Source organism: Patella vulgata, chromosome 5 (assembly GCF_932274485.2).
Source record: "Patella vulgata chromosome 5, xgPatVulg1.2, whole genome shotgun sequence".
Lineage (NCBI taxonomy): Eukaryota > Metazoa > Mollusca > Gastropoda > Patellidae > Patella > Patella vulgata.
This window is the reverse complement of record NC_065883.2, coordinates 44215403-44228260: the sequence shown is the minus strand read 5'-3', so window position 1 is coordinate 44228260 and position 12858 is coordinate 44215403. Positions and strand designations below refer to the sequence as shown.

General features: G+C 37.6%; 1 protein-coding gene across 1 annotated transcript; it reads left to right on the top strand.

Annotated features, from left to right (window-relative positions):
• Nucleotides 1–7881: 7881 nt before the first annotated feature.
• On the top strand, nt 7882–10237 carry LOC126821479 (uncharacterized; the record flags this gene model as incomplete). The annotated part of the gene is made up of 3 exons (XM_050549924.1): nt 7882–7974; nt 8236–8349; nt 10229–10237. Coding segments are annotated over 3 exons (216 nt in total), but the record flags the coding sequence as incomplete, so codon positions are not given.
• Between the last annotated feature and the right edge of the window lie 2621 nt (nt 10238–12858).

The following is a 12858-nucleotide window of genomic DNA, read 5'->3' as shown; positions in this document are numbered from 1 at the left end:
CCCATATAAGTAGCGAATGATCCGGCGTAGAGTCTGGGTGTAAATTCAGTTTGTCTATAACATCAGACATTTTCAGAACGGAAAATGTTTTTACACGTTCCAGATTTCCATGTGGTGTACATACATAATCAACAACGGATTTTCCACTTGGACTGATACATGTAAAATCCTGAGTTCTCACCCTACCGTTCACCATTAGAAGATTTGACACGGTTAAGAAGTCTAGAAATAGATCACCATAATAATTTTCCTTTGTATCAGTTACTACCCTTGGTTGAATATCGTCAACACCGTCAATGATATCTGATGAATCACCACAACGTGCATTAAAATCGCCACATATATAAACATCACCAGTATTTTGGAAACAGTAAACCTGGTTGAGTAGAGTTTCAAAAAAACTTTCTGGCTCGGTAGGTCTGGTAGAGCCTTGTGGTGGAAGATAACAAACAGCAGCACATATTGATAAAGTTGAGTTAATTCCAATTATATGAATCCACAAAATATCCTCAACACTTGAGTCCAAAACAGACACATTAAAACAAGTTCCAATAAGATCCTCTTTGATTAAAAACCCGACACCGCCACTTCCCCTCTTGGAATTTCTATGAAGAATTTGTCGGTTATGTCAATACCATTTAAAACCGGGTAAATTAATTTTATGTTCTGCTATTAAAAACGTTTCACAAATACCTAGGATGTCACAGTTCGTAAATCGTACAGTTCTATGTTTGAAGTCATTGTTTCCATTTTGTTTGTGAGAAAAACCGCGGCTATTCCAGACACCAAACCGGAGATGACATCATGCTGACTTGTTAAGTATCCGCCCATCTCTGACTATATACTTCTTATCTTTACCAATTTCTTTTAAAACAGTTCTCAAGTTTGATTCCTGCCTTATTTCTTCTACTGACTTGTCATTTTCAATATTAACACTATTATAGGTTGGCGCGTCTTTTAAACATCTTTTTCTTTTCATAACCTTGAGTTTTTCATTAGGGTTAATTAAACTCACTATGACTAATCCTGGTTTGGTGTTTGGTGAAGTTGGGGTGGGTTGGTGGTGAACTCTACTCTTTAGTTTCTTTCGCTCAACATGACCTATGTTAATGTTCGAGAGTTGAAGACCGTCAATGATTAATTTATTCACTTTATCCAACAATAACTCTTCAGTTTCTCCTTCGCATGTTTCTAAGTTTTTAACTACGAAGTTTAATGATCTTGATCCCTCTTTTGTCTCACTTTCCAAAACTTTTAATTTCTTGTCAAAATCTGTCCTTACTTTCACTATCTCTGATTCTCTAATTCTATTTGTTTTGAAACAGTTTCCTTCAGATCCTCGCCAATCTTCTTCTTTAGATGGCTCAGCCCACTTTTCAATTTAGCATCAATAATTTTTGAGAGTTTATTTTCTAGATTTTGCTCCATATTTTCCATACTTTCAGTCAACTGGCGATGACTAAGACTTATCTTAGAGTTTATTTGAGTGCCTAGGTAAGCAACCATGCTAACGAGTTGATCAAATTGTGACGTTTCAGCTTTACTTTTTATACATTTTGATTTCTTAGCGTTATTATCTTCTTTCTCTTCATTAAAAACGCTATCTTCGTGTGTCTTTGTCTTGTAGAATGAGTATGACTAGTTTCATCAGCAAGTGTAGTTGGGGTCACAGTGTTTGTCATCACATCCTTAACATACGATTCAGAAGTCGATAAATCCATTGAATCGGGGATATCCATTGATTGAACGAAATTATCCATATTTATGTTACTATTCTTTTGTCAATAATCTGTAATAGTTTTCTTTGATATTTAATGGAGATATGCACTATAAGCTATTTAAATATGGCGCGACTCTAACTTTTTTGTTGCACGGATGACTGAACACTGGACGACAACACTACACGTCCACCCGCCTCGACAGTTTAGATTAGATATTGAAAGACTGACGGACAGGGTGACGGCATAATGTCCACACTTCGTTCAGCGCGGGATAAAAATGCTGGGTTGTCATTTGGCAACAGCGGTTGCCATAGCATCCAATATGTCAGTCACCAACTTATATTTATAGGTCTGACTGACATACGACACAAGTTTAATCAATATTGATGCATCATTGTCGGAAATATGACCCGAACAAAGAAAGAAACAAATACACCCACAGCATTACATCTCTACGATAATGGTAAACTCTCCGCTGCACCGTTTAACCAACATAGTCTTACTGTCTGTGTTCCACCTGTGGGAGATGGGGTAAGTGAGACAGTGCCCGGTCGTTAAATCACGTAATCTGGATCTCGCCTACTGTCAACCTCGATAATGTGATGCACGCAGAATTTGTCCAGCCGCTTTTTATACTGTAACTTGACTCTATATGGTTGAATACACTCGACGGCTTGTTAGTACAAATATATATATTTCATCATTAAAGACATACAATTAGTGAAAAAATGAACGGCTACCATAAAAACAATCCGTATGTTAAAAAAACCAAGCTATGTGAAATTGGTTAAGGTAAAAACACTAGGCAGTATAATGTGTGACATAGCCTATAATGTGTGAGATAGCCTGTAATGTGGCCATTGTTAAACTATCTATTGTCTTAGTAGTTATAAAGATGTATCAATGGTTCGAATCTACGACAGGTTCATAAGAAAACCACATGTGCACCTTGCCTTCATTAGAGTATCTAATTAGCTTTATCACCGACTAAAAGTGTTATAATTAAATTAGTATTAGTGTATGTGTTTAGTTCTTAGTAATAATGTTTTATGATTAGGCTAAAATAAATGATGTGTGGTGATCATTACTTGTCTACAATATTACCACTTGCAAGCTGACATTAAACCAGTAACTACTACTACCCAGCGCATTACACATTAAATATACTTTTTTTTTGGAAAATCTGTTTCCCCGACCTGGTCAACATTGGGACTTAGCTCCCCAAACGCCATTGATTCTGTTATAACCCCAAATGACATTGATTCTGTTATAACCCAAAATAAATTTGATCTTCTTGTAACTCCAAACTACATTCGAGCCTGTTGTAACCCCAAACTACATTTGATTCTGATTCTGTTATAACCCCAAACTACATCTGTTTCTGTCATAACCCCAAACGACATTGATCCTGCTATAACCCCAAACTACATTCGATCCTGTTATAACCAAAAACTACATTTGATTCTGTTATAACCACAAACTACATTTTATTCTGTTATAAACCAAAACTACATTTGTTTCTGTTATAACGCAAAACAGCATTGATCCTGTTATAACCCCAAACTACATTCGATCCTATTGTAACCCCAAACTACATTTGATTTTGATTATGTTATAACCCCAAACTACATTGGATTCTCTTATAACCCCAAACTACATTGGATTCTCTTATAACCCCACACTACATTGGATTCACTCAAAGAGAGAGAGAGAGAAATGGAGTTTAACGTCCACTCGACACAAACTAGGTCATTTCGGGACTAACATATGGTTTTAATTTTATTTCAATAATTCGCTTGCGCGTAGGGGTCTTTAGCAGTGGGAGGAAACCGGAGGACCCGGAGAAAACCCACGAGGTTGGACAGGCGACCCTACTCCTTGTCACGTACAACCGGGGATTCGAAACCAGGCCAGTTGACTCAATGACAGGCCTTATGAACGTGCTAACTATTCGGCCACCCATCCCCCCATTCACTCAAAGCCATTATAACCGCACATAGGTGAAACTTGTGATGGGTCTCTTTTTGTGGAGTTCTGGGTTTGAACCCAATATCAGTTTTCGGTAATGAACACTTGTCTTACACAAGAAAACAGGAACATGAGTTATTGGCATGCTGGATCAGGGGGCTTCACATGCAGCCGTCGCCAGATACTTTAATGTCCACCCACTGACCATTGCTCGCCTCGAACAACGCTTCTACGGCACTGGAAGAGTTGCCGATCGACCACCGACCTGGAGCGCCACCTATAACAACCGCTGCTCAAGATCGCCATATGCGACTACAGCAGGGGAACTGTTGGAACACGGCAACGTCAGATCAGCCCTCAAACAGTCCGAAGGCGCCTGGCTGCTCTTGGGTTACGCTGTCGTCGACCTTACAAAGGTCAAATACTTTTGCATCGTCATCGACTTGCCAGAGAGCAATGGGCCGCAAATCAGGGGTATCTGCATAACACAACATGTCTAAATGTCATCTTCTCGAATGAATCCCGATTCAACCTCAGTTTTTCTGCTGTACGTCATCGTATCTACCGACGCCGACATGAACGCTTAGCTCGTAACAGGGTGCTGGAAAGGGGTCCTTTCGCGGGAGGTTGTGTCATGGTTTGGGCCGCTATCAACGTAAACTTCAGGTCCCAGTTTGTGGTGGTCCAAGGCAATCTCAACGCTCAACATTATGTTAACGCCATCCTTCGTCCGATGTTGCTTCCATTGCTGGCTCAACATGGCGTCCGTCGACAGATGGTTTTCCAGCATGACAACGCCCGACACCGCACTGCCAGTTTGAAAAGAGACTTTCTGAACAATCATCATGTCCTTGTGGATTGACCCGCTATGTCTCCCGACATGAACCCGATCGAACACCTTTGGGATGAACTTGGACAACGGGTTCGAACTCAAGCCGTGCCACGACGAACTGTTGCAGAGTTGGCACAGACACTCCAAAATCATTGGCAAACAATGCCACATCTGTGCCAGTTCATGCCAAGGCGACTTCAGGCATGTGTAAGAGTTCAGGGTGGACATACCCGATATTGACTTCAGCTGACCCCTGCTCTCTTTCATGGTTCTCTGACGTTTCGGTTTTGTGCATTTGTGCAGTCCGAGGTCAGATTGGAAGTACAAAATAGCCGAGGTAGGCTGAATGTGCATGCGTCTTTTGAGCCTATCAACAAAATGGCTACAGGGATTTCCAGTAGGGCTATTACTGTGGAAGATGTAAGTAAACCGGGGCAGTTTTGGTTCTGAATACTATAGGTGTTTAATAAGGAGCTAGCAATCTAAAACTTACAGTGGCATTGCAGTGTTCGGCCAAATGATGGCAGTAGTGATGATCCGATAATATCGACGTACGTAATAATTTACACTAAGTATCGGGTTTGCCGATATCAGATTGAGAAAGGCTATTGGCAGCGAAATATATCGGCCGATACAGATACAATTACCGATAGTGGTTGATAATTGATGTAGATACTTGTCATGGTTAGTCGGAAAAGGCCTGTAGGCCCAGTGGTACTATTTTACCTCGGGACTCAAACCCGACGACCCGGCGTGATGTTATTTGAAACTGAAAGTAAAAGAAAAATTAAATTATTTAACAGAATTATATGAAAGACACGTAAAACTTATATTGAAAACATTGTAGAATATTTATAGAAAATTTTAAGAACATTGTATAAAGAGCATTCATACACTGTAAGCAAGATTAAACAAAGGTACTGCATCCGTAAATATCCAAAAAGATATCAAGACGGAATGAACGGAATAGTGTATTACTTAATAATAATAATAATTATTATTTATTTATAGAGCGCCTATAATCCGATATTTTGTTGCTCCATGGCGCTATTACATTATGCTAAAAGTATAAAATAAAAAATATATATATATAGAAACCATAACAACTATTATGGTATATAGAACATCTCAAGAATAAGATTTAAAAAAAGAAACACAAGAAATACCTATCAACATTGCACAATTAGAATAAAATATGGTATGCAATAATAAAAAGTAAACCCTGAAAACGTTTAAGGTGGGTCATTAATTGTTTCTTAAAAACAGGCAAGGCAGGGGAATCTTTAACCTCAGAAGGTAACTTATTCCATAATTAAAAAGCAGCAAAACTAAAAGATCTTTCACCAAATGAGGATTTTGCATGATAGGGCATTGGCAAGTTTTTGATTTGTGACCCAAGTGTGCGTGTAGGAATGTATGAAGTGACTAGCTTCAATATTAATGAGTGTGTTAGAGAGAGTATTTTAAATTCAACTCTGCTAGTAACTGGTAAGCAATGTATTTGATGTAAAATATTGGTGATATGTTCACAAAGTTGAGTTCTAAATATGATTCGGGCGGCTTTGTTTTGAATTTTTTGTAGTCTATTTAGCTGAAGAGAAGGCATATTAAACAATAAATAATTACAATAATCAAGTCGAGAGGTTACAAGTGAGTTGACAAGCATTTTAGAAGTATCAGTATCAATAAAGTTTCTTATAGTTGAAAATTGGGGGATTTGCACATATTCGACATATGGTCTTTCTTGTCAATTTTTTTTACCTAATTTAACACCGAGGTTCCGTACATTGTTACTTGGACGTATGATAGCACCACCCACTTTAACACAATTTGTAATAATTATCGAGAGGCTATGAACAGTTCCTATTTTTAATAGTTCAGTTTTATCAGCGTTTAGTTTTTAAAAGTTGCTTTTCATCCAGTTTTTTACATTATCAATACACTTCTCTAACTTAATAATTTGTTTACTTTCGTTATTGAGTGTTACAGCCACGTATATTTGAGTGTCGTCTGTGTATATATGATAGTCTAAATTGGGATCTCTAATAGTAAGTTGTTGGGGACTGCACCACACAAAATTTACACAAAAACAAATACACGGGCAAGACATCATACTCAGAAAAACAAAAACAATTCAAAAAAGTGAATGGATCCGGGGGTTAGCCTTAAGCGTCCATTGCGCTGTACAGTCCCGGGTTTGTAGTGACACAGACTTCACTCAAATTTGAAAACAATCAGGAATACAACCCAAAGAAACCATTGTGAATGCCAGCATGAGTCATGGTCAGCTGCTATATGCTACAAGAAATACGAATGGGGGAGACCGGGGTTGGTTGGGACACGTCCAGGTTGGGACACCGGCTCTGCCTTATACTAGTTTCAAGGGAGATAACTCGCAATGCACCAGCACACGTCACACGTCGTTCGCCATCTTCGATATACTTCCAAGACGTAGACTAAGGTAAGAATAGGTTTTTTTTTCGAAAAACAGTTTTTAAAGTAAAAAAGTAAAAACTTCAATGCATGCAGTTTTTGTGATTAGCTTGAAGAGAAAGAAACTTCAAGCATTATTATACCGGAAACATTTTATGACTATTATAGGGCCACAAGTTAAGGGGATAACACGTGGATTTAAAGTAGTCCTGAATCTGATATTTTCAGTCACATGTCGCGAGTTGCTGTGGGAGAGGTTTGACACTCGCATTGGGGTAGGTTAGGACATTGTCCCAACCTGCCCTACACTATGTCCAGACCTACCCCTCCACCTCTTTCACCAATCATTTAGGGATATGTACGGATTTTCGATGTATATTATTATTATTAAGTAAAATTACATATTTACAGGAAAGCCATGGAGAGACGAAGAAGACATGCCACGAAAATATGAAAGACTTTCCCATCGAGCAAGTACATCTCCTGATGTAGTTCTTCGAGCAGTAAGTGAAGTGGTAAATGATAATGGATCTATTCGCAAAGTCGCCATTAAGTATGGTATCCCTAAAAGTTCTTTACACACCTACGTTAACCAAGAAAAGAAGAGAAGGGTGGGCTTAAGTGGATCCACGGAGAACATTAGTATAGGCTACAAAAAGAATCGACAGATCTTTACAGATTTGCAGGAGAAGGAAATTGTACAGTATTTGCTCCAAGCATCATCAATATATTTCGGTCTAACACCTAGAGAAGTTCGCAAATTGGCGTATGAGGTACCATTAGAAAATGATGTCAGGATCCCTGAATCATGGAAAGAAAATCACATTGCAGGAACTGATTGGTTCACAGGTTTCATCAAGCGCCATCCATTGAGCCTTAGGATACCTGAAGCAACAAACTTTTGCAAGGGCGACTAGGTTCAACCCTGTGAATGTACAAAAGTTCTTCGATAAACTCATCTCCGTGATTGAGAAATATAATCTTGGAGCTGCTGATATATGGAACATAGACGAGACAGATGTTACAACCGTTCAGAAATCAAAGCGAAAAGTCGCACCTCAAGGTTCAAAACAAGTTGGTGGATTGGTGTCTCGCGAACGTGGTGAACTAGTAACCGTTTGTGCAGGGATCAACGCTATTGGTTCTGTTCTACCACGGATGATTATATTTCCAAGAGTCCGATATCACAATCATTTTATAACTGATGGTCCAGTTGGCTGTGTTGGTGCTGGAAAAGCGTCAGGATGGATGAATAGAGATATTTTTCTGCAAACAATGGAGCATTTTGTGAATATTGTAAAACCTACACCCGATAGACCAGTTCTATTGCTTGTAGACAACCACGATTCGCATTTCAGTGTTCAGATGATTGAATATGCCAAGACCAACGGAGTTGTGATTCTCAGCTTCCCTCCTCATTGCGGTCAAAAACTACGACCCTTAGACTGCTCAGTATTCGGCCCATTTAAGCATCACATAGCTGGAGTAATGGACACCTGACTACGTGTACACCCAGGTAAAACTCTTACAATATATGAAATTCCTGGCTTATTGAAAGAGATGTGGCATAAGTCATTTTCTTATCAATATTGTGTGAGTGGATTTCGTGTAGCTGGTATTTGGCCTGTTAAACCTGGGATATTCTCAGACAAAGACTTTGCGCCATCAACTGTGACAGATAAACCTTACAATAACGCATCTCCATCACAAGTTTAAAATTCAAGTAATCCTACCCAAGAGAGACAGATAATTGAATCACATTTGTTAGCACGAGGGAAGGTCCTTGTTGGTGTTCGAGGTGATGGTCACTGTTTGTTACAGGCTTTTAATCAAAGTTTACTAGAGCAAAATATATGTATGACTACGTAGCAAATAAGTGAAAAGCTGATGGAGGAGGTTGAAACTAACATTGGCTTTTACCAACAGTTCAGCATTGACGACGACGATGTATTTAAGCAGCTAAAACAGTACCTTTTCTGCAAGGATAACAACACAAATACTGCTGATATGTTACTTGATGGTATATGCAATGTCCTTGGATTTCATATAGATTTGCATCAACTTGATGCAAATAGAAATACCTGCCGACGACAGCATCCACCAAGGAATATAGAGCAAGCAAATCTGAGTATTGAATTAGCTTTATTTGGACATGGTGTTGGAGCTAACTACGTCAGTGTCCAAAAGAAAGCGATCGACGCCGTTCAACTATTAGATATAACGTTCGAGCCAAACCTCTCTCCAACTACAGATGGTGAAAAAGGACATACAGCTCACCGTACGTAACTAACGTACGAAAATTAATTGGTGGCTAGCTTTTTTTTCGCACGTATACAGTGAATGGCCATTTTGCTCAGTAATCCCAGCCAGAATTTGGCTATTTTCTAAATTTGCGTTAAAGTTTAAAATATTTGTTTTAGAACTGAAATAAATTAACTATTAGTCAATCCCAACGCTAAAAACATCAACAGAATTGATTGTGTATATCTGAAATAGACACGACCGACGCACAAAATAGTGCCAAGATGGCAGCTACCATTTGCAGACACTGTCATTGAAGGCGACGTCAATTATATGAGTTGTAGTGTTATTTTTGTGAAAAATCATTAGAAGAAGAGAGAACATGTTGGGACTGGGCGAATTATATAGTCTTTATGGGTGCAAAGGAATTAATGCTGAAGATAAACCTATTGTTTACAATTTAACGTGTTGTTGACCTCATGACCCATTGACGTCAATGTCATGACTTGTGATGTGTAGATCACGTGATATGAATATCATGGCTATTGACTGAGTCTGAGATACTTCTCCGCAGGTAGCGTGTCTCAGATGTTCAGAATGACACCTCACAAGACAATGTCAGTGGACACACTACCATTCAACAGTCCACCATCAAATTCAGTCTCGATAAAACGGGTGTGCACAAAAATAACAGAAAGAAAGTACAGAAAAGAAAGAACAATCGCTCTGAAATTTCTGATTCCGACGAAGACGATGCTGATGTAGACTGTGTTGTTTGTGGCGAATCCTACTCAGATAGTCGCCCTAGAGAAAAATGGGTCAGTTGTGTTGTCTGTAAGATGTGGGTCCATGTTCTGTGCACTTCTCAAGACACACTCGCTTTCACCTGTCAAAACTGTGATTCGGATGATGATATATAAATAATGCGTCTTGAAATTGACAAGACAATACTGAAAGACAATGACAAGAAAAATGTAACAAATATTATTTCAAATATGTTTCAGATGTATGTTTCATAATTTATTTCTTTCAGATTAAATAAAAATATGTTAATTCCTCTCTCCTGTAGTTATGAAACATCTGCCCCTCCCCCAACATTTAGATTGTATCAGCCTGGTGTTATTGAAGATTATCCTGCTTAAATTAAGACACTTTCAAATTGGGGTAAGTTAGGACACCTTGTCCCAACATTCCCCGACATGGGTTAGTTTAGGACGGTTTCAAGAAATGTACTAAATTGACGAAAGAAAGTAAAAACTATTTTATTGGATTGTGGATTAGGTACCAACTATTAGAGCAATATTAGCTTATAATGTCGACAATAAAATTTACCTTACTAGGCTAAGTTCTGTCTTCGAATATTAGAAAGTGTGAAAAGTGTCCCGATCAACCCCGGTCTCCCCCTATATATAGTAAAATTCAACTATACAAATAACTACATCGGTGAAATGTATAAAACAATGTAGTCTAAACCTAAATGCTCTAAAATCAATCAAGAAACGTTTCAGTATTCAATGGAATCGAGGTATTAAACATGTTCCATCCGTCACAAAAACAAAAACAAAACTGAATACAAAGAAGCAAATAGGAAATGTAGACTGTCTCGAAAGACAGCCGTCTGCTGACTGAGTGGCGTGACGTTATTTTGGGAATGACGTCATAACTTAGAAGGTGATAAAAAATCACAATAAAAAGACCGATAATCTAGATAAAATAACGTTAAAAGCTTAATAAACTATAAGTTATAGCGACTAATCGGAATTATTAAGTTATGTAATTGTACAATTTATAATATATTAATATAATACCGCACACAAGAAATGCAAAACAGGTATGCTGAAGAAATCGTACTATGTAAGTGTATTTATAAAGGCATAAGAAATAAGTGGGGTAATTCATACAGGGTTAGATAACTACAGAAAATTTAAAAATAATTTAAATTGGATCATTACCCAATATGTAGTCGGTTATATACTTAAAAGAAATGACAAACTTGGTATGTTGAAGAAATGGAAGTTTTGAAATTTCTTTTAAAATGCGTAATTGTGTACCGCTTTGGCAGTGCATTTAAAGTAAAGAGATATTATTCGGGAGAGAAATAGTTCTTTATTGTTACATATTGTCAAAAATCGTAATGCCTGTAAATAGAAAACACTATATAGTGTGGTATCCGGTATATTACTATAGATTGACGGGTATTTTACTACTTCAAAACCAAATTTGTCCGTTTTGTCGAAAATACCGACATTAAATTTATTGTTAATTATATTGATATCCAGATAAAGAACAGATGCATTTATAGTGCCGGAATTTTCTTTATTTAATATTAGTTCAGGAGGATATATTTCACTTTTATATTTGTTGAAATTTCTGTTATCATTGATAGGTGTTATGTCATCAATGTATCGGAAGGTATAGTTTATACTTTTGCTACTCTGTAATCTGTCTTGAAAGTAGAATTCATATTTATATAAATGTGCATTTGCCATAAATGGAAGTGGGCAAGTATAAGCCGCAAATAATAACGAACCGAGTACTGATCCTTGCGGGACTCCATATTTTATGTATACTGGTTTTGGTGACACCTTATTTATGACAACTGACTGTTTTCGTGAAGTGGGATACGATTCAAACCATTTCAGGGCATAGCCAGTAATTCCAAAATAATTTTTTAACCCTTGTCGGTACACGTGGGGTCTCCGTGGTGGTTTTATTGTGTTTTGTAATAACTACTGGGTACAACTTTCTGAAATTTAGTGACTTTGTCTCCTATACATTTTTACACGTAGCAAAGAGATCGGTATTCATCTGCTTCCCACATGCAGAGTTATGTTACATGCAAATCAGGCCAAACGCTTGAAGGGAACAAGGGGTCCAACCGGACCCCTAACTTATAACTCACAGTAGGGATTTTGCTCATGTGTTTGCTGTCTGATACCATATTGCGTATGCCAGAGTATTCGCTCTTTTAGCATCTGCATGTTACAAATACCAAAAATTAAATGATAAATTCCAAATATTCAATGGTTTTTGTATCAAGCGTGAATTGCCATTTAATCTCTTTATCACATAGTACACAAAGTAGCAATTTAGTGAGAATTATTAAATCTTTTCCATATGTCATTAAATGTTTTTGGATAATAATTTAGTTGTTTTTCAGATGTCAAATATGAATGCAAATAAAACCAAACGGCTGCCTTTTAATTGAAATATATCTGTACGTAAAAAGCTTAAATTATAACTGGGGTCCATATGGACCCCTGATACCCGCTATGTGATTCTCACAACGTGCACGCACAAGGATTAAACGTTTAAGTAGAAGTGTTTAGTCGATGAGGTCAAACGCAGCACTTAGGTCTAGAAGAACAAGAAATACCACATTTTTACTATCCAGATTACTTAAAAGATATCGTTGTGCACTCGGAGTAAAGCTGTTTCTGTACCATGGATTTTTTTGCACGCTGATTGAAATGGTTCGTCTAAATGCTGAAATTTTATGTGATCTTTAAATCTAACAGACACTGCTTTTTCAACAAGTTTAGATAAAAATGATAGATTAGATACTGGCCGATAATTTGTGAAGGTGTTACTGTCTAAAGTACTTTAGGCAAAAACTAAGAGCTTTTTTCAGAACATCAGGGAAGGTACCAGTTGACAATGATG